The sequence below is a fragment of the Mobula birostris genome, chromosome 3 (assembly GCF_030028105.1).
Source record: "Mobula birostris isolate sMobBir1 chromosome 3, sMobBir1.hap1, whole genome shotgun sequence".
Taxonomy (NCBI): Eukaryota; Metazoa; Chordata; class Chondrichthyes; order Myliobatiformes; family Myliobatidae; genus Mobula; species Mobula birostris.
Window position 1 is genome coordinate 98,482,248 of NC_092372.1, and position 23,052 is coordinate 98,505,299.

General features: G+C 38.6%; 1 protein-coding gene across 4 annotated transcripts in view; it reads left to right on the top strand.

Annotated features, from left to right (window-relative positions):
• wdfy3 (WD repeat and FYVE domain containing 3) overlaps window positions 1–23,052 on the top strand; it is a 336,513-nt gene that overhangs the window by 220,800 nt on the left and 92,661 nt on the right. For all 4 annotated transcript variants that reach the window (XM_072253130.1, XM_072253132.1, XM_072253131.1 and 1 more), the window contains exons 30-36: window positions 525–715; window positions 2,944–3,078; window positions 7,309–7,488; window positions 12,102–12,335; window positions 15,519–15,618; window positions 16,588–16,748; window positions 20,882–21,111. In XM_072253130.1, the coding sequence (XP_072109231.1) occupies window positions 525–715; window positions 2,944–3,078; window positions 7,309–7,488; window positions 12,102–12,335; window positions 15,519–15,618; window positions 16,588–16,748; window positions 20,882–21,111 (1,231 nt within the window). The remainder of the gene's footprint in view (window positions 1–524; window positions 716–2,943; window positions 3,079–7,308; window positions 7,489–12,101; window positions 12,336–15,518; window positions 15,619–16,587; window positions 16,749–20,881; window positions 21,112–23,052) is intronic.

Here is a 23,052-nt window from a genome sequence, read left to right on the forward strand (position 1 = left end):
CAAAATGCTATTTTCATGTAAACTCTGTGACAAAATGTGATTTGTAACAAAAGTAACTTTAACATGTACTATCTTGTACATCATCAATGGGTAAATTTCATATGTCTATGAAGATATGAGAACAATAAGGTAAGTTTGGAATAATTATATCAGAGTAATTTGGTGGTTCATCACAAGGTAGTATAAAACATTACTAAAAATGTCATCATCTAACAAGATAATAAATAAGGAATGTATTTAAAATATAAATCATCCTCGAGTATGTTTGGGATTTCTGGGATGGGATTTCTGTATCTAAATCACTACCTTTAACGTTTTACACTGAATGTGAAAGGTCTTTAACATATGTTAACTCATGAACTTTAAGAAAGAAAAACAGCTAAGATTTTTTATAAAAAGGCTATGTGTAACCAAAGAATGAGCTTTGTAGAGAACAGCTAGGTAAATCAGCTTACTTTGCAATTCCAACTCTTGATGAATCAGGTTCATCTAATGCAACTCATTAATATTTATTTGTTTTTCAGGTTTCAATGTTGGCAGAATTGCTGGGGGTAGATCAACAGTGCGTGAAATAAACCGTGATGCTTGTCATATCCCTGGTTTCTCTATTCTACAGTCATTCCTACCCAAACATACAAATGTGCCTGAGCTGTATTTTCTGTTGATGGCCCTTTTCCTCCAGCAGCCAGTTACTGAACTTCCAGAAAACTTGCAAGTATGTAATCCCTATTATCTTAATCTTCTGTGTATTTTATTTTTAATTTTAAGTCATTATCTTTTTCACCTTTGAAATGTTTTGGATATGTTTTTAAGGTGCCGGTATACAACACGGGATAATGTGAATTTCCATAAAACTCTATATAGTTCTAAAAATAATGGGATGAGTTTTTAAAAACTTCTACAAATGCTTTTATTTAACTAATTGATTTAATTCAAAATAATGAGTGGATTTTACAAGACAAATAAAAAAGCAGCAAATTATTTTTCAATCTAGAGGAACTAAATTGTACTGCTGCATTGAGTTGTTTTTATAGTTAAAAATTTTATATTTAATTTTAGAGCCCAAATGTATACTTTTACACCTCATGATACAGGTTCAATGATAAATAAATGGTAGTATTCTAATTGTATCTATTTTACCCCATTTTATTCACAATTTTGAATGTTACAAATGCACTGGTAAAACCCTGAGGCAGCCTATCAAAAGGTTTCTTGCATATTTAGTGTTTTCAACAGAATCTGGAAGATTACAAGAAACTTCTTTCTCATTGGTATATTTAGACTTAAGAGAGACAGCTTTTCACTAACTCAGAAAGCTTGTAAGAATTCTCACATTTTTGATACCAATATGAAAAAATAATGAGAAAATAAGCTGCAAAGAAGGTCTAATAGGTGGCATTAAACAGAGTAAACCAAGAATGAAGGCAGCAAAAGAAGTTGCATATTTAAAGCTATTGGTATATATATGAAATCAAAATTAAAATATTATGTCAGTACTATAAGTGAGGTGTTGCATCTATGATCTTGTCTTCCTCATAGTCCTTTATTGTGTTGATTTCACACATTCAGTGAGAAGAACAGGTTAGTGCCAATCAGCTAGTGCTGTTGTATTTAGTTACCAAATACATTTGGCATTTCCTGAAGAAGATTCTGAAATGCATATAAGTATTTTAGTAATAAATGTAAGTTGAGCAAGCACCTTCTCTAAGAAGTAGCTGATTTTCCGGTTTTCTTTCATTTGATGAGTTTGTAATGTGGCACATGAATTTTTACACTTAGGTAATTAAAAATAGCAGAAGTTTCTCTTCAAATGCTGCCTGTCACTTCCCAAAATACCATCTTGAGCCAAATTTTAACCTTTTGTAAAACAGCATGATATTAAAAATCAAATGTGGAAAGTTAAATGGTAATGTAAGGAACGAGAAATTTGGAATTATTTTTTGTTTGTGAATCACTGATTACAGACTCAAATTAAATTTACTAATAGGTCCATGAAGCAATATAGGCACACCAATAATAAGTCAAATAAGTAGTATCCTGGCTATGTGATTAATTCCCTATCATTGACACTGGAGAAGTAAGGAGCTTTTGCTTTGTGCATCAGCAAGCAACAATTACCCCCCCCCCCCCAAAAAAAGCGCACCCACTACCAAGCACAAGCATGAGCTAGGCAATAGCAAAGACACAGATCTTGCAGGTTCCCTGAAGACTATCGCATTTCATCTGGCATTCGACAAACCACAGGTTCTCTCTCTCCCCCTAATAAGGGAGAGGGAGGAGTCCTCCATTTTCACAGTGAGTGGGAGACATAGCAACAACCCGCTGGCTTACGATGTTAAAAAAGTCTGTTTTGTTGCTTTTTGCAAGCTCTGCCTGAAGATCGCAAAGATGTCGGGTCTTTGAGCCCACAGCAAAAGATTTTCCAGTCTCTCCGATGACACATGAGCCTACTGCCATGATACTGACCCTCAATCCGCCCGTCTCCAGAGCTCCAAGATCTTAGGCTTTTAAATTTGAGCCGGACTCTCAGGCCGAACCATTGGCGTGCCAAACAACAACGGCCGGTCCTGAAACCCCGAGAACGGGTCCCATTCCCGCAAAGAACTGATTCAGCGTGTAACTCCAAGTCAGGGTCTAACTCCAAGTCAGGGACTTCAATAGAACCCTTAAAGGGAAAAATAAAGATGTTAAAGATGGAAATAGAGCTGTTTCCAAAGATGCAAGCAAAGGAGTCGCCGTTTAGCGCCATCTTAACGCTGCCTCTCACTCCAAGTTTTTTCTTGGGTATTGAGACCAAAGCTATGTAAAACTCCAGGTACAATCACGGCAAGATCCTTTATAATTGTAGTAAGATTTCTTTTGATGTAAATTACTTAATAATTATCAAAAACCCTGCTTTGCATTTGTTAACTGGATCTTTGGGTCTGTACTTTCTTAATGCAGTTTGATCTGGATTCCATTTGGTCATTTATCTTTGGTGTTCTTGCTTCGAGTGGAACGGTGATTGCATCTATTCACACTGTATGTGCAGAGGCTGCTTTTTTATTGTTGGGAATGCTGAGGAGTATGCTCAATCTTGTAAGTATACAAAATCCTAATTAAGCTTTGCTGATTTTTTTAAACTTTTGTTCATTTTATTATCTAAGTTGGCCTCTTTCTTGTTACATCCTTCCAGTGCTAGATTTTCCACCGTTTGATTTGATTGATATTTTGCTTTCTTGAAAATTTAATTTAAATCTGTGTTGCCTCGGTAAAATCCTAAAATGCATTATAAGGTTATGAATGATTTAATTAACATTGTGATTAGAATCCATATTTACTAAGAAAATTGGAGCCTAGATTTGACATTTTTGTGTGCCAATTTTAGAGTCAAAAATCAGGTGGCTAATGGCTGAAAATGAATTGGGTTTACTTCCTTCCAGACCTCCATTAGCTTCACATTGTGATATTGATGTGTGACAATGGGGAGATTTGGATACCTACTCATTTAGTGGGATGCCCTTTTGCCTTCAGTGATTCAGGAACAGCTTCTTTCCCTCTGCCATCCAATTTCCAGATGGACATTGAACCTATGAACACTACCTCATTACTTTTTTAATTTCTGCTATTTTGTACTATTTATTTTAACTTAACTATTTAATAGACATATATACTTAAGGTAACAGTTTTTTCCACTATGTTTATTTGTCACGTATTTTATTGTACTGCTGCCATAAATTTAAAGAATTTCACGACATATGCTGATGATATTAATTCTGATTCTTTACCAACTGCTCCATCTTTCACTCCATCATCCCCAATTTGCTGCAAGGTTATTGGTCCCCCTTGAGTTCAGGTGTAACCTGTCCTTTTTGTACAGGTCATACCTACCACAGAAGAGATATCAGTGATCCAGAGCTGTGAAACCCTGGCCCCTGCACTAATTCTTCAGCCACTCATTCATCTGCCAAATCATCCTATTCTTACCCTCACTGGCACATAGCACAGGCAACAATCCTTGCTACCGTGGAGGTCCTACTTTTCAGCTTTCTACCTAACTTCCCAATATTCTTTCTTCAGGATCTAATCCATTTTCCTACCAGTGTTGTTGGTACTAATATATACCACGATTTCTGGCTGTCACCCTCCCCTTTCCAAAAAACCTCTGACTCTGACACCTGAGAGACAATGTAACATCGGGGTGTCCCTTTCACGTTCACAGAATCTGCTGTCTACTTCTCTCAATATGGAATCCCCTATCACTACAGCACTACTCTTCTTTCCCCTTCCCTCTGTGTTACAGAGACAGATTCAGTGCCAGAGATCCAGTTGCTATGGCTTCCCCATGGTAGGTGTTCCTGCCCCCCCCCCCCCCGCCAGTAGTATAGTTATTATTGAGGGGAACGGCCACAGGGTGCCTATTCCCTTTTCCTTTTCTGACAGTCACCCAGCCACGGCTTGCAGGTACAACAGGTTATCAAGAAGGCAAACAGAATGTTGGCCTTCACTGCTAGAGGGATTGAATTCAAGAGCAGGGAGATCATGCTGCAACTATACAGAGTACTGGTGAGGCCGCACCTGGAGTACTGTGTGCAGTTCTGATCTCTATATTTGAGGAAGGATATACTGGCTTTGGAGGCAGTGCAGAGGTTCACCAGGTTGATTCCAGGGATGAAGGGGTTAACCTATGAGGAGAGATTGAGTTGCCTGGGACTATGCTCTCTGGAGTTCAGAAGAATGAGAGGGGATCTTATAGAAACATACAAAATTTTGAAAGGGATAGTTAAGATAGAAGTAGGTGAGACTAGAACTAGGGGACATTGCCTCAAGATTCAGGGGGGAAAATTTAGGAAGAAGATGAGGAGAAACTTTTTCCCAGAGAGTGGTGAATCTGTGGAATTCTCTGCCCAGGGAAGCAGTTGAGGCTTCTTCACTAAATATATTTAATAAACAGTTAGATAGGTTTTTATATAGTAAGGGAATTAAGGGTTATGAAGAAAAGGCAGGTAGATGGAGTTGAGTTTATGGACAGATCAGCTATGATCTTATTGAATGACGAGGCAGGCTCGATGGGCCGAATGGCCTACTCTGCTCCTATTTCTTATGTTCTTATGCCTACTGCAACCATCTCGTCCACCCATATGGGCCGAAGGCTATCCAGCTGTAGCTCAGTTCCCTAATATGGTTTATAAGGAGCTGCAGCTTGATGCACCTGGTGAAGATGTAGTTGTCAGGGAAAATGAATGTCTCCCAGTGTCCCCTCATTGTCTGCATCTCACTTGACTCGTACCATTAATCCAGGACCCATTCCTACCATGCTAACTATGCACTAATAGACAAAGAAAAAAAAAACTTACAAGAAGCTTGCATAGAGTCTTCACCTCTTGTTGCCAAAGCTTGATCACTTTAACACTGGCCCACCCACACCATGGTGGCTCCACATACATCTTGGTTCCTTTTATTGACCTTTGCCAAGTGCCTAGTAGATCATTGAGAATGAAGCCTGCTGGAGCCCCAAAAGGCCTCAAGCTTTTTTTAAACGTTGTGCCACTCTCCATAAAGCGAGAACTGGCAATGATTGAAACCTGCTGCAAGTCCCGAAAGCGGTTGAGCAGGTGGGCCTATATGCAATGGAATTTAAAAGATTGAGAGGTATTCTCATTGAAATATTTAAGATACTGAGGGGGATTGACAGAACAATGTTGTGAGGATATTGTGCCAAGTCAGAGCATTAAAACTGAATTGAAATGAGATAGCGCAAACACGAGGAATTCTGCAGATGCTGGAAATTCAAGCAACACACATCAAAGTTGCTGGTGAATGCAGCAGGCCAGGCAGCATCTCTAGGAGGAGGTACAGTCGGCGTTTTGGGCCGAGACCCTTCGTCAGGAGTAACTGAAAGAAGAGCTGGTAAGGGGGAGGGGGAGAACCAGAATGATAGGAGAAGACAGGAGGGGGGAGGGATGGAACCAAGAGCTGGACAGGTGATTGGCAAAAGGGATATGAGAGGATCATGGGACAGGAGGCCCAGGGAGAAAGAAAAGGGGGAGGGGGGGGAAAACCCAGAGGATGGGCAAGGGGTATAGTCAGAGGGACAGAGGGAGAAAAAGGAGAGAGAGAGAAAGAATGTGTGTATATAAATAAATAACAGATGGGGTACAAGGGGGAGGTGGGGCATCAGCGGAAGTTAGAGAAGTCAATGTTCATGCCATCAGGTTGGAGGCTACCCAGACGGAATATAAGGTGTTGTTCCTCCAACCTGAGTGTGGCTTCATCTTTACAGTAGAGGAGGCCGTGGATAGACATATGGGAATGGGAATGGGATGTGGAATTAAAATGTGTGGTCACTGGGAGATCCTGTCCCTCTCACTATACCCCTTGCCCATCCGCTGGGTTTTTCCCCCCCTCCCCCTTTTCTTTCTCCCTGGGCCTCCCGTCCCATGATCCTCTCATATCCCTTTTGTCAATTAACTGTCCAGCTCTTCGCTCCATCCCTCCCCCTCCTGTCTTCTATCATTTTGGATCTCCCCCTCCCCCTCCCACTTTCAAATCTCTTACCAGCTCTTCTTTCAGTTAGTCCTGACGAAGGGTCTCGGCCCAAAACGTCGACTGTACCTCTTCCTAGATTTGCTGCCTGGCCTGCTGCATTCACCAGCAACTTTGATGTGTGTTGCTTGAAATGAGATAAGAAATGATTGCTTGTAGGACGGTCATGACTCCTGGAATTTTCTACCTTAGAGAGATGTGGAGGTGGCATTCTTGAATATTTTCAAGACAGAGATTAAAAGATGTTTCGGCTATAGAGGAGACAAATAACATGAGAGACAGAAAGTGGTGCTGAGGCCAAGATTGGATCAGCTATGATCTTAACAAAATGAAATAACAGATTGGGTGATGTTATTGGTCTACTCCTATTCCTGGTTATTCTTAACTTTTCTTATGAGCTAATAATTACTAATCATAAACAATTAACTAGCTGATGTTTCCTTTTGCTTCAACTTTACAAGCCACTAAAATGTTGAAAAGTTTCGGTGTCTGCTGAATATAAATTTTCTATCCTCACTCTTGCATTGCTCTTTCATTCTAACACCATTTACAATTGCTGGTGACTCTGTGTTTGCAGAAGTATGTATGCTTATAATGGAAAACTGAACCAACTGGAAAATTAAGCATAAGGATCATATTTCCATTTGAATTGGTCTGAAATCTAAAAAAGGAATTATATTTACTGCTGCTTAATGCAACATCTGGCCAATTGTGATGGGGATGATAAATCTTGAATAAAAGCTTACTTTTTCTTGTGCACTAATTTTTTAATTTCTCTCACAGCCCTGGCAATCTGAAGAGGAAGGCTCTTGGCTTAGGGAATATCCAGTCACTTTGATGCAGTTTTTCCGGTATCTGTATCATAATGTTCCTGATTTGACACCTCTTTGGACAAGTCCAGAATTCCTCTGTGCATTTGCAGCAACTGTTTTTCCCTTCAACATCAGGCCATATTCAGAAATGGTGTGTGTGTTTAAATGTGTTAAACTGATCATCCTAAAATTCTGCAAAGTGTAGGAAATGTTGGCACAGGGGTTGTTATTTTTGTCATTCTATAGTTCATTACAAAATGCAGGTGAAGAAAAACAAATTTAGATTGGGGATCTCAAAGGCAAGAAGAGAAGGGTTCTTTAGAAGAGGAGTACATAGTCGGAATCATAAACAAAAACCTCCATTAGCAGTATCTGTTAATTACTGGTCAATAGAAGAAGGTGTTTTGTACTTTAATGTGCATTGTAAAAATGGCAAGGTAAAATTTTAAATGTACAGTATTGTGCAAAAGTCTTAGGCACCCTTTTTAAATATAATCTTGTTTTAGATGTTCATTTTTTGTCTTCTGCATTAGTGTGTCAGTAGAAAAGAGCAAATTTTAAATTTCCAAACACTTTTCAAAAAAAATTAAATGTAACAGAAAAATTGTTGTATTTTGATAAAGAAAGTAACATATTAAGTAAAGGGTCACTTTTCATTCAAAAACTTGACGACTTTGTACATATAAAGCCCAGTACATGATTAAACAAAGATAAGAAACAGGTGCGAATGATTAATGACATAATGAGTTGAGTGAAATAAACTGATTAACTGGAACAGAAATGGTTGTAGAAGAAATCAAACTGGGTGAAAGACAACCAAATTAAAAGGTGAGGGTGTTGCAACTGTGACAGTTTAGCCTTCAAATCATCAATTGTCACACCATGGCAAGAGTGAGTATAGTAACAAGACACAAGGTTGTCATCCTGCATCAGCAAAATCATAGTCATTGAAAAGTATAGAATAGAACAGGCTCTTTGGCTCATCTAGTCTATGCCGACCATTTACACTGCCTATGCCTGTCGACCTGCATGGGGGTCATAACCCTCCATACCCCCCTACCATTCAGATACTTAACCAAGCTTCTCTTAAACATTGAAATTGAGCTCGCATGGATCACTTGAGCTGGCAGGTTGTTCCACACTCCCACGACCCTCTCAGTGAACAAGTTTCCCCTCACGTTCCGCTTAAACTTTTCAACTTTCACCCTTAACTTGTGACCTCTGGTTGTAGTCCCGCCCAGTATCAGTGGAAAAAGCCTGTTTGCACTTACCCTATCTGTACCACTCATAATTTTGTATACCTCTACCAAATCTCCTCTCAGTCATCTATCTTCTAAGGAATAAAGTCCAGATCTATTCAATCTTTCCTTATAACTCAAGTCGTACAGACCCGGCAATATCCTTGTAAATTTACTGTGTACTCTTTGGATATTATTTACATCTTTCCTGTAGGTAGATGACCAAAACTGCATGCAGTACAACTTCAACATAACATCCCAACTCCTGCATTCAGTACTTCGGTTTATGAAGGCCAATGTGCCAAAATCTTGCTTTATGACTTTATTGACCTGAATTATGGACCTGTATTCCCAGATCCTTTTGTTCTGTCCGCACACCCCAGTACTCTACCGTTCAGGATGTAAGACCTACCCTGGCTGGTCCTACTGAAGTGCAAGACTTGCATTTATCTGTACTCAATTCCATCTGCTATTTTTCCAGCTTGTCCAGATCTCTCTCTAAACCATAATAAGCTTTCTCACTGTCCACTACACCCCCAATCTTGCTGTCATCCACAAATTTACTGATCCATGTAACCACATTATCAACCAGATCATTGATATAGATGACAAACAGCGATGACAGACCCAGCACCGATCCCTGCGGCACTTCACTAGTGACTGGCCTGTAGTCAGTGAAGCAACCATCCACTACCACTCTCTGGCTTCTCCCACAAAGCCAGTGTCATATCCAATTTACTACCTCATCTTGAATGCTGAGCGACTATAGCTTCTTGTCCAAACTCCCATACAGGACCTTGCCTTCATCAACTTTCCTGGTAATTTCCTTGAGAAATTATAAGATTGGTTAGACAGGACCTACCATGCACAAAACCTTACTGACTATCCTTAATCAGTTCATGTCTCTTCAAGTAATTATATGTCCAGTCCCTTAGAATACCTTCCAATAACTTTCCCACCACTGATATCAGGCTTACTGGCCTATAGTTTCCTGGTTTCGTTTTAGAGACTTCTTTGAACAGCGGAACAACATTGGCTATCCTCCAATCTTCTGGTACCTCACCTATCGCTTAGGATGATTTAAATATTTCTTCTGGGGTTTCAGAGATTTCTGCACTTGCCTCGCACAGGGTCCAAGGGGGTACTTTGTCAAGCCCTGGGGATTTATCCACCCTAATTTGCCTCAGGACAGCAAACGTCACCTGCTCTCTAATCTGTACAGGGCCCATGAAGTTGATAACGATTTGCCTCACTTCTATAGACCCTGTATCCATCTCCTGAGTAAATACAGATGCCAAAAAAACTCATTTAAGATCTCCCCTATCTCTTGTAGTTCCACACATTGATTGCCATTCTGATTCTCCAGAGGACTAATTTTGTCCCTTGCTCTTACCATATTTGTAGAATCCCTCAGGATTCTCCTTTATCTTTCCAGCTAGAGCAACTTCATGCCATCTTTTAGCCCTCCTAATTTCTTTCGGGGTGTTCTGTTGCATTTCTTATACTCCTTAAGCACCTCATTTGTCCCCTCCTGCCTATACATGCTATGTATCTCCCAAGTTTTTTTTGTTAGGGCCTTAAAATCTCTTGAGAGCCAAGCTGCACTTATTATCTTTATCTTTTATCTTTTATTTTGACAGGCATATTCAAGCTTTGTACTCTCAAAAGTTTCTCTCCCAGTTGCCAAGTACACTTTCGTCAGAAAACAGCCTTTCCCAATCCACACTTGCCAGATCCTTTCTGATACCCTGTAAATTATCCTTTATCTAATTTAGAATCTCAACCCGTGGGCCAGAACTATCTTTTTGCATATTTACTTTGAAATTAATAGCATTGTGATCACCAGATGCAAAGTGTTGTCACACAACTTCTGTCACCTGCATTGTCTCATTCCCTAAAAGCAGTTCAAATATCACATACTGTTTCAATGGGAGCTCTCCATACTGATGGAGGAAATTTTCCTGAACACATTTGACAAGGTCTGTACCAAGCAGAAGTTTTCTGGCAGACAGATGTTTCAAGATGTGCTGTCGAAGCTCTTCTGAAGAAACACAAAGAAACAAGTAAGGTTGAGGACCAGAAATGCAGTGGTCGGCCATGGAAGCTGAATGCAACAGACAAGAGATTCTTAAACAGACATCCCTTCTAAATTGGAAGATCAGCTCTGAACTCACTGAAACCACTAGAACCCAAGTACAGTGTGGAGAAATCTTAGAGTGGTCTTCATGGAAGAGTTGCTGCCAAAAAGCCATTTCAACGAAGTGGAAACAGCCAAGAGACTCGCCTATGCACAAAAACAGAAGGATTTGGGTCTTGAACAATGAGAGTAAGTGCTCTCTGAATTGATGAGTCAAAGTTTGAAATTCTTAGCTCAAACAGACAACAGTTTTCCATAGAAGAGATGGAGAATACTACATGGATGAGTGTTTGCAGACAACAGTGAAGTACAGTGGAAGTTCCCTGCAGGTATTTCTGCAAGTGGAGTTGATGATCTGGTCACTATTAATGGAATCTCAATGCTGAGATGTGCAAGCAGATTCTCATCTATCACATAATACCATCAGGGACACATCTGATTGGTCTCGACGTCATTCTGCAGCAGGACAATGACCCCAAACACATGACCAAGGTTATAAGGAACATCTTCTGCGAAAAGAAGAATAAGGAGTTCTGTAACAGGTGGAATGGCCTCCACAGAGCCCTGATCTCAACATGATCAAGGCTGTCTGCGATTACATGGAGAGACAGAAGCAAGTGAGGCAGCCAAAGTCTGGAGAAGAACTGTTAAGTTTTCCAAGATGCTTGAAATGCCTACCAGCTGATCTTCGGGTAAAACTCCACGCAGTGTACCTAAGAGAATTCATGCAATTTTAAAGGCAAAAAGTGGTACATTAAATATTTATTTAAATTAGATTTTTTTACTGTTGACTGGTCTTTGTTTTGATATTTAGAAACTTATTATTTTTGAAAGCACCTTGGCTTTACAGAATTTATTTACATGTGCCTAAGACCTTTGCACCGTACTATACCTTTGACAAATGCATTGCTTACTAAAAGACCACTTTTCTTCCTCTCAGCCTCCTGCACTTCAAATTTCTTGACATTTAGCTAAGTACTGATGCTTTGATAAATGTGTGGAGAAAACTGTGAGACAGTGTTGACCATCACTGAAGTGTTTCTGCTGTTTCCACTGGACACCATGATGGATTTTATAATTTTTTTATTCAACCTGAAGAGATTGTCTTTTATGATAACATCAAGACCCAGTTTGACATTTATCAATGATCTGAATTATATTTTTGTTGTAAAACTCAACTGCTTATAATTATGCATTGCATGTAATAATTGTGGTAAATATCCAATGCACTTTTCTACCATATATGCTATAAGGTACAGCTAAGTTAATATGCTACAAATGTAATTTTACTACTTTGGCATCCCAGATATGCCATAATTTCTAGCATGCAACATATTGCGTGTGCATACACTTATAAAGTAATGTAAATTTCCTCTGGTCCTTATCCAGGTGAGTGATCTTGATGATGAAGTGGGCTCTCCTGCTGAAGAATTCAAGGCATTTGCCGGTGATACTGGCATGAACAGGAGCCAGTCGGAATATTGTAATGTGGGGGCTAAAACTTTCCTCACCAACCATCCTGCCAGAAAGCTTGTATTTGACTTCATGCGTGTCCTTGTGATAGAAAATCTGTGCCTTGCACCTGCTAGTAAACAGACTACTCTTATAGATATGCTTTTAGAGGTAAGTTTAATAGATCAGAAATTATAAGTACAGTGGATTCTGGTTAATTGGGACACAAGGGGTCCCATACATTTTGGCCCAATTAAATGGCTGCCCAAATTAGCCGAAGTTTCACAAGAATAGTTACAAAAGTATAAAAAAGACAAACTACCATTTAAGTGAGTAACAAATTATGTTTTTAAATAATGTTAAATGATGTTTTTAAATTAAATGAATAGAGGGCTCGTCTAGGGAGGCTATTTGGGTGGAATTGAGGAATGGGAAAGGTGTAGTAACACTTATAGGGGTGTATTATAGACCACCTAATGGGGAGCGAGAAGTGGAGGAGCAAATTTGTAAGGAGATTGCAGATATTTGTAGTAAGCACAAGGGTGTGATTGTGGGAGATTTTAATTTTCCACACATAGACTGGGAAGCCTATTTTGTAAAGGGGCTGGATGGTTTGGAGTTTGTAAAATGTGGGCAAGATAGTTTTTTGTAGTAATACATAGAGGTACCAACGAGAGAAAGGGCAGTGTTGGATCTCCTGTTGGGGAATGAGATAGGTCAGGTGATGGGAGGTATGTGTTGGGGAGCACTTCGGTCCAGTGATCAATATAATTATGGAGAAGGATAGGTCTGGACCCAGGGTTGAGATTTTTGATTGGAGAAATGCTAACTTTGAGGAGATGTGAAAGGATTTAGAAGGAGTGGATTGGGACAAATTGTTTTATGGGAAGGACGTAATAGAGAGATGGAGGTCATTTAAAGGTGAAATTTTGAGGGTACAGAATCTTTATGTTCCTGTTAGGTTGAAGGGAAAGGTTAAAAGTTTGAGAGAGCCATGGTTTTCAAGGGATATTGGAAACTTGGTTCGGAAAAAGAGAGATATCTACTATAAATATAGGCAGCATGGAGTAAATGAGGTGCTCGAGGAATATAAAAAATGTAAAAAGAATCTTAAAAAAGAAATCAGAAAAGCTAAAAGAAGATACGAGGTTGCTTTGGCAAGTAAGGTGAAAATAAATCCAAAGGGTTTATATTAACAGCAAAACGATAGTGAAGGATAAAACTGGTCCCTTAGAGAATCAGAGTGGACAGCTCTGTGTGGAGCCAAAAGAGATGGGGGAGATTCTGAACAATTTCTTTTCGTTGGTATTCACTAAGGAGAAGAATATTGAATTGTGTAAGGTAAGGAAACAGGTAGGGAAATTATGGAAATTATGATGATTAAAGAAGAGGAAGTACTGGTGCTTTTAAGGAATATAAAAGTGGATAAGTCTCTGGGTCCTGACAGGATATTCCCTAGGACCTTGAGGGAAATTAGTGTAGAAATAGCAGGAGCTCTGACAGAAATATTTCTAATGTCATTAGAAATGGCGATGCTGCTGGAGGATTTGCGTATTCCTCATGTTCCATTGTTTAAAAAGGGTTCTAAGAGTAAACCTAGCAATTATTGGCCTGTGAGTTTGATGTCAGTGGTGGATAAATTTTTGGAAAGTATTCTTAGAGATGGTATATATAATCATCTGGATAGACAGGGTCTGATTAGGAACAGTCAGCATGGATTTGTGCATGGAAGGTCATGTTTGACAAATCTTATTGAATTTTTTGAAGAGGTTACTAGGAAAGTTGACAAGGGTAAAGCAGTGGATGTTGTCTGTATGGACTTCAGTAAGGCCTTTGATAAGGTTACACACGGAAGGTTAGTTAGGAGGGTTCAATCGTTAGGTATTAATATTGAAGTAGTAAAATGGATTCAGCAGTGGCTGGATGGGAGACACCAGAGAGTAGTGGTGGATAACTGTTTGTCAGATTGGAGGCCGGTGACTAGTGGTGTGCCTCAGGGATCTGTACTGGGTCCAATGTTGTTTGTCATATACATTAATGATCTGGATGATAGGGTGGTAAATTGGATTAGTAAGTATGAAGATGATACTAAGATAGGTGGCGTTGTGGATAATGAGATAGGTTTTCAAAGCTTGCAGAGAGATTTAGGCCAGTTAGAAGAGTGGGCTGAAAGATGGCAGATGGAGTTTAATGCTGATAATTGTGAAGTGCTACATTTTGGTAGGACTAATCAAAATAGGACATACATGGTAAATGGTAGGGCATTGAAGAATGCAGTAGAACAGAGGGATCTAGGAATAATGGTGCACAGTTCCCTGAAGGTGGAATCTCATGTGGTAGGGTGGTGAAGAAAGCTTTTGGTATGTTGGCCTTTATAAATCAGAGCATTGAGTATCTGAGTTGGGTTGTAATGTTAAAATTGTACAAGGCATTGGTGAGGCCAAATTTGGAGTATTGTGTACAGTTCTGGTCACCAAATTATAGGAAAGATGTCAACAAAATAGAGCGAATACAGAGAAAAGTTACTAGAATGTTACCTGGATTTCAGCACCTAAGTTACAGAGAAAGGTTGAACAAGTTGGGTCTTTATTCTTTGGAATGTAGAAGGATGAGGGGGGACTTGATAGAGGTATTTAAAATTATGAGGGGGATACATAGAGTTGACGTGGATAGGCTTTTTCCATGGAGAGTAGGGGAGATTCAAACAAGAGGACGTGAGTTGAGAGTTAGGGGGCAAAAGTTTAGGGGTAACATGAGGGTGAACTTCTTTACTCAGAGTGTAGTAGCTGTGTGGAAAGAGCTTCCAGCAGAAGTAGTTGAGACAGGTTCAATATTGTCATTTAAAGTAAAATTGGATAGGTAGATGGACAGAAAAGGAATAGAGGATTACGGGCTGTGTGCAGGTCGGTGGGACTAGGTGAGAGTAAGTGTAAAGCATGGACTAGAAGGGCTGAGATGGCCTGTTTCCATGCTGTAATTGTTATGTGGTTATATGGAAATACGGAACAAATTAGAACATTATATATAATACCATCATGCTATAAAACTGTATTGGTTCCTTATAGTTGTCGACAGAAGAATTATGCTGCCATGTTCTTTGGTTGACCATAATGGACCAAATCAACGCAGGCACCTAATGTAGATAATGGACTGCCCAACTGTCAGTGACAAAAATCGTTGCGCTTTGAACACAAGCACACAGAAGTAATGCTATTTTAAAACTGTTCGCTCTATGCATAATGAACAACACATGTACATGCTTCTGACGCTAGTTAGAAACTGTTTGGCAACAGTCTCCTGCCCCAGTGAAGCAAGGCAATGTTGATTCATGCTTATATTCTTTTTCTTTTTAAGGCATCACCTGAAAGATCAACACGAGCTCAGCAAAAAGAATTTCAAACTTGCATCTTGGACAGTGTAATGGATCACTTATTAGCAGCAGATGTATTGTTGGGTAAGTTTATTTCCTTCTGGCCAGAGTCTCTGGAATTACATTAAAAATTACATGAATTTCAACAGTTAACGGTTAAGAGTTAAAGATGCATTATTTTATGTTACAGGTTAGTTGATATGATTCTTTCATTTTATCATAGATCAGTGTTAATAGTTGTATATCTGTTTCCCATTTGTATCTTGGCAAATGTTCAGTTTTGAATCAGTAGTTCCCAACCAGTAGATTATAGTAAAGAGATTTTTTTTTAAAAAAATTGAAAACAAGATGGTTGCTAATTCAATTTATTAACAGCATGTTGCTTCATTTCTGAAGATTTTTTTTTACAATGTTGGAGACTACACTTAGGGATTTGGGTGGAGAATTATAACATTCAGCTAACTTGTGCAATTTCTTGAATGATATAAACTCTTGGAAGGAATACAGATCTTAGTTCTTCATGCTCATGATGTTTAATAGCTGAATTTTCACTAATGAGTTTTGGCAATCAGACTTTTGATTTGGAGGTTATTGATTTGGTATTGCAAAATTATTTAGATTATGAAATTAGAACACCTCACAAAGTGATTATATTTACTAGAAATGCATTTTTCAATCATCATGATAATTCTGCAATTTCAATGTGTATAGCATAAAGTGATATCCATTTGATTAAAAATGAATAAAGAATAAAATCTGGCAGTGTTAAATGCCTTTTTTTGGAGCTGATGCTTTTATCAGAGAATGTTGATATATCACAATGCAGTTTTGCAGTTAGAAAATTTAGGAGGCCTTATGGACCTTGTAATTCCCTCAGAAAACTTTTATTAACAAAGAATTTGATTCTTTTTTAGAAACAATTGATGAAACTAGAAGTAGAAATCTGCAAAAAAAATTTAATATATTTTCTTTACCCAATATAGATTATTTGTGATTATTATAGTTGATTCTACAAATTAACATTGTTAATGCTGTTTTTCATAACTGTTTCAGGTGAAGATTCAACATTACCTATTGCTACTGGGGGAAGTTACAGTGTATTAGTGAACAATGTATTTTACTTAACACAGCGACTTGTGGACAAACTTTGGCAAGGCATCTTCAGCAAGGAATCCAAACTTGTTGTTGACTTCATTATTCAGTTGATAGGACAAGTGAGTTTTATAATAACTATTAACCTCAAGAGTTAATGTAGTTTTTCAATGTATTATGGTTAAGTTAGTTAAATTTAAATGCAGTAAAGAAGAAGAAAAATTTAAGAATGCTGGATATGCACAGTGATGGTGTCACCTGTGATTAGATAATGGCACATAATTTGCTTGTGTTAAATGAATGATTTGTGTCATTAATCAGTGTGTACATGAGGAAAATCTGTTCTTTTGATACAAGGAAAGGGTTCAGTGAGAATTTCAAATTGCTGAATATGAGTTCTAGTGCTCTGCTGTTAGCCTTCCAATAAATAGAACCTGCTTATGGTCTCCGATGGTGTATGCTTGTACCTTAACGCTCAGAAAAGAGTCAAGGCATGAGAGGTAAATTGCATTTCCAGGGTCTTCCTCTCTTGAAATCTATTCTGAATTAAAAGGCAGTGAGTGACACTATGCATGTCATTGTAAAGCTTGCAATCAGATAAAGCAGCTGTATTAATTTAATTTGCTCTGGATTATGACTGGTAGTGAAATCACTGCTAAATTTTATTTGACATTTCATTGTTTATGGGTGACACTAATCAACAGAAAAGGCATTTCTGTGCTTCATGTGCTAATCAACAGACATCATGTTGATTCCATGAGTAACGTTGGGCTCTGAGTTGCTATGAATTGGCACAGCAAGTTGTATTCCATAACTAAGTAATCTGGAACAACAATTTCCCTACTAGTAAATAAAACAACAATAGCAAAGTGGCTAATACTTGTTAGAAGGAGCTGATTGAAGATTTCCTCAAGTAAGACAGCTTTTGATATGAGCATCAAAGCAGCTATTTGAGATACTGAATCATTCAAATCCTTAAATTTCATTGGTGAAAGAAATCAGTTGTTCGGCCTATCATTATCCACTTTCAAGATGTTATGTTAAATTCAACTTTTATCATCTCACACTAATTGTAGTTTGTAATATGAAGTTAATTGAAAAGGGCAAAATACATGAAGCTCATTGCAAGGTACTCTTGAGGTAGGGCGATATTTTGGAAAGTATTTTGGGTTTATTTCAAACTTTTAATTTCAATGGAAGGATGGCCTTTGAAATACCAACATCCAGGAAAAGAGTTGTCATGTGTTCCTGAAGCACAAAGTGTCAGTGCTAGAAGTATGAATATGAAATAGCAGAAATACTCAGGAGTCATCAACATTTCAGGTTGATGACTTAATTTTTAACTGTTAGCTCTGCTTCTCCATCCAAGGATGCAAAGTAATTCCATCATTTTCCATTTTTTCCCTTTTGCGCAATGATCCTTTGTTATTTTACAAGAAAATAATACAGTACTGTCTAATTTCTGAAGCTGGCATAATCACTGGAAATTTATATTTTTCTTTCTCCTTTCTACATTTATATCTAATGGCTTTATAGGATTTCACTTGTCATTTTCCAATTTAAACTGAAATTAATCTAATGCTTAAGTACCAAAGGCAGCAATTAAGAAGAAAGCTTGTTTCTTCTGTTTAAATGTGTACACCAGGCAGTACAGTAATGTACCCCAAGCAGTACAGGATTAAATTTTAAATGATGTAATCCATATCTGCTAAAATGGGAATTAATTTAAATCTAAAGTATTTGTATTATTATTTGGTAACTTCCACCGTGCTGTAAGAGCTTAGATGATGTTTGAAGAAAATCTTGGGAGACATGATCCAATAAATGGCAATTAACATATGTGCCACAAAACTGCCAAGCAGTTACATCTCCAAGAGACAATTGACTTACTCTTAATATTTTGTGACGTTACCCATGTCAAGTCATCCTGTATCAACATTTAAGGGATCTTAAATTCACCTGCAGCAACCATTTTAAATATGGTGTCTATGAGTTCAGATCAGTCGTTGACCATTTTGTGGTAAGTGACTAATCTCTTAACACCTCAGAGTCTTTCCACAAGGCACAGGTCAAGAGTGCAATCAAATATTTTTCACTTTCCCACATGAATATAATTCAAACAACAGTAAAGAAATCTAACATCATCCAAAGCAAAGCAACTTGATTGGTACTCAATCCACAATCCTAAACATTAGTTCCCTTCACCGTTTCACATTCATTGCAGTTGCATGCTGAGGCTACTCTGACAGCACCTTCCAAATCAGCAACCTTCACTACCATGTTAAGACTACCATGGGAGCTATACCACCTGTATGTTGTTCTCAAAGATGCTTGCCATCCACATTTGGAAATGTATTGCTTTTCTTTACTATTAGTTAGATCTAAATCCAGCAGTCCAACTCAGTAGCATTGTAAGAGTATAGGGAGGATTGCAGCAATTCAAGATGGCTCACCATTACCTGCTAAACTACATTCATTGATGGGCAGTCAATTTTGGCCTTGCTAGGATATGCCAAGAACAAAATAATTCAAAAAAAATAAAGATATTGGCAAAGATGTTTGCAACATAATTATTTTGAAGACGACTTTGGGCAGCCTTCATCATAAAGATGCAGTAGATAGATACCTCTGTAATGAATGTTTTACTGCAATATGATTTTTTAAACAGAGGAGTGGTCTTTAAAGTATCACAAAATAGTGGTTAAAAGCACAGGAAAAAATAAATCATTAATAAATGAATATAGTCATGCAATTTGGTAGAAAGAATAAAAGTGTAGACTATTTTTGAGATGGGGAGAAAATTCAAAAATCAAGGTGCAAAGGGACAATAGAGTTCTTATGCAGGATTTCCTAAAGGTAAACTTGCAAGTTGAGCTGGTGGTGAGGAAGGCAAATACAATGTTAGCATTAATTTCGAGAGGACTAGATTATAAGAGCAGGGATGTGATGCTGAGGCTTTATAAAGCGTTGGTCAGACTATATGGAGTATTGTGAGCAGATGTGGGCCCCTTATCTAAGGAAAGATGTGCTGGTATCGGAAAGAGTCCAGAGGAGGTTCATGAGAATGATTCCAGGAATGAAAGGGTTTGTGTATTAAGAGTGGTTGATGGCTCTGGGCCTGTACTCACTGTAGTTTAGAAGATTGAGGGAGGTATTTCATTGAAACTTAATGACTGTTGCAAGGCCTAGATAAGTGTGGATGTGGAGAGGATGTTTCCTATAGTGGGTGAGTCTAGGATCAGAGGGCACAGCCTCAATTGAGGGACTTCCATTTAGACAGGAATAAGAAGGGTTTTCTTTAGCCAGAAGATGGTGAATCTGTGGATTCATTGCCATAGATTGCTATGGAGGCCAATTCCTTGAGTATATTTAAAGCGGAGATTGATAAATTTTTGGTTAGTTGGGGCATCAAAGGTGATGAAAAGAAGGCAGGAGAATGGAGTTGAGGGGGATAATAAATCAGCCGTCCTAGAATGGCCGAGCTGATTCAATCGGCTGAGTGGCCTAATTCTGCTTCTATGTCTTAAGGTCTTTTTCTTTTTGTTTGTGTGTGTGCTTGTATGTGTTCCATACCTCATTGGAAAGCACACGGAATCATCTTGGGTGCTCAGTTCAAAATGTATACTTTGAATTGGGTATTGGGCCAAATTGAGAAATGCTAAAGTCTGCAGGTGATACAAAAATTGTTCTATTCAGAAAAAAGCAAAGGAACTGGACAGATATTGATAAAGTAGGGAAGTGGCAGATATTCTTTCTTGCTAAAGGAGAGATGTATTTTGTTCCTAAAAACATTAATAATTATAGTGTAAATGAAAGAATGTCTGATACTGTGATTTATAACTGACAGGACATTAAAGGAAGTGACTCATCTTTAATGCTATAAGAAAAATCAGATAGAATTTTAGACTTATTTCAGGCTATCTGGAAAAGACGAATTTCAGAGTTGTATTCTGTGTCCATACTTTGATAATAAAATGAACCTTTGAACCTTTTGATCCTTGAGTAGTATGGAATAGAAAAGCAAAGTGAGCCAGGAAGACCTGGGTAGTATTGGCCTTTAAATTAAAAGGCTAGTCTGTTATGCAAATTAGTTACACATTACCAAAGGAAGTACAGTTTTAAGTCATTTTGAGAAAAGTCAAATTTTGGCAATTTTCTTACAGAGCAGAACAGCTTATGAAGCATTTGAAAGTTTTATAATTGAATTGAAATGTTTCTTTTTCACTCATGGTGGTCTTTTTTTTTCTCTGTCTAGTCGAAACGAAGGTCCCAAGGACTGTCTCTGGATCCTATTTATCATTGCCTTAATCGAACCATACTATGCCAGCTTTCAAGACCGCATAAGACTGTTCCACAACAAGTTGCTCTTTTGGATTCCTTAAGAATCTTGACAGTAAACCGTACTCTTATTTTAGGACCTGGCAATCATGATCAAGAATTTATTGGCTGCCTGGCTCATTGCTTACTTAGCCTCTACACTGGCAGGTAGGTCTTCAGAAATTAGCATGAGAGTATCTTCACTATGTGGTAACTCAAAGGAGCCAGTTTATTATTGCTCAAATATCAGTTCAAAAGTATAACATAAAAATGTCTAGTTTTGAATAATCATGAGAAATCCCATATCACTGCTTCACAGCAAACATGTTGGACCAGAATTTCTTGGACCCAACCTGCACTTAAATGGGCTGGATGTGGAGGGCTGATGTTGCTGTCCTCTGGACCCTTTCGGCATGGAGCCTTCAGTTCATTTTATCCACACCATCTATGATTCCTTTCTCTGCTGATGCCATTTCCAGGTGTTAGGCCGATAAGTGTTTATTCCTTTCATATCGAAGTACCTGTCCAAATGCCTTTAAGATTCAAAATTGTATCTGCCTCTGACACATCTTCTGGCTGCTTACTCCAATAACCACTACCTACGAGTGAAAAACATAACCTAGATTTCCATTAAATTTATCTGCTGTCACCATACATTTGTGCTATCTTATTCTCACCTCCCCTGGTGTGGGTAAAAGACTATGTGCCTCATAGTTTTATAAATCTCTACAAGGTGACCCCTCAGCCTCTTAACTTCCAATGAAAATAAATCTAGCCTATCCAGTTTTTCCTTATAACTACAGGCCTTCATTCCAGATAATATTCTGATGAATCCCTTCTGCATCCTATTGCTGCCATATCTTTACTGTAGCGTTTTGCTCAGCTATTACATAACATTCCATTTCTTGTATTCAGTGCCCCAGCTTATGAAGGTAAGCAACCAAATGCCAACTCTGCTCCCCGATTCACTTTCAGCAAGCTATGGATTTACACCCTAAGTACATCAGTGAATTAAATTAGGTGAAGACAAATATTTAACATGCTGAAATGTCATTGGGCAGGCCCAGAATGGATCATCCACTTGGCACTTGTGTCTGAAGATACTGCAAATCTTCATCTTTCTCTTTTACACTGATGTGCTGTGCTCTGTCATCATTGAGAACGAAGGTATTTGTAGAGCCTACCCTTCCAGTGAGCCTACCATTTATGACTGGATGTAGCAGGACTGCTGAGATTAGATCTGATCTGATGGTGTACTTTGATCTCCACAAGATAATGTGTAGTGAGCACTCCTACCAAGACTGTCATAGAACATTACAGCACAAAAACAGGCCTTTTTGGCCCATCTAGCCCATGCTGAACTATTATTCTGCCCCATCCCATCGACCAGCATTCAGATCATAACCCTCCTATCCATGTACTTGTCTAAATTTCTCTTAAATGTGACTTTAGGAGCTGGTGGGTAACCTATCCTCATTGGGTCTGAACACCTCTCTTTGTAACTGGATCCTGGACTTCTTGAAAGAAAGGCCACAGCCAGTCCATGTTGGCAGAACCATCTGCAGTTTCATCACACTGAACACCAGTGCTTCTCCAGCACTAACTGCTCAGCTTGCTGATGACAAAAGTGGTTGGCCTCATCAATGACGAAATGGGGTACAAGATTGGCTGATAGAATGGAGCGAGCAGACCAACGTGGACAAAACCAAAGAAATGATTGTGGACATCAGGAAAGTGCTGTCTGACCATTCCTCACTGCACAACACGGCTTCTCTGTGAAGAAAATTCAGAGCACATGGGAGTTTCTGGGAGTGTACATAATGGATAATCTCACCTGGTCCCTCAGGTTGACCACCTTTTTGGCCAACTTAAATTTGAACAAATGTTGAAATCTAACCCGCAACCACCACTTGCAGCTCCTTCCGCACTCCCAGTAACCTCTGAGTGAAGAAGTTCCCCCCATTTTCCCCTTAAACATATTACTTTTCATCGTTAAACCATCTAGTTCTAATTTCACCCAACCTCAGTGGAAAATGCCTGTTTGCATTTGCCCTATGTATACCCCTCATGATTTTGTATACCTCTGAAAGATCTTCCTGCATTCTCTTA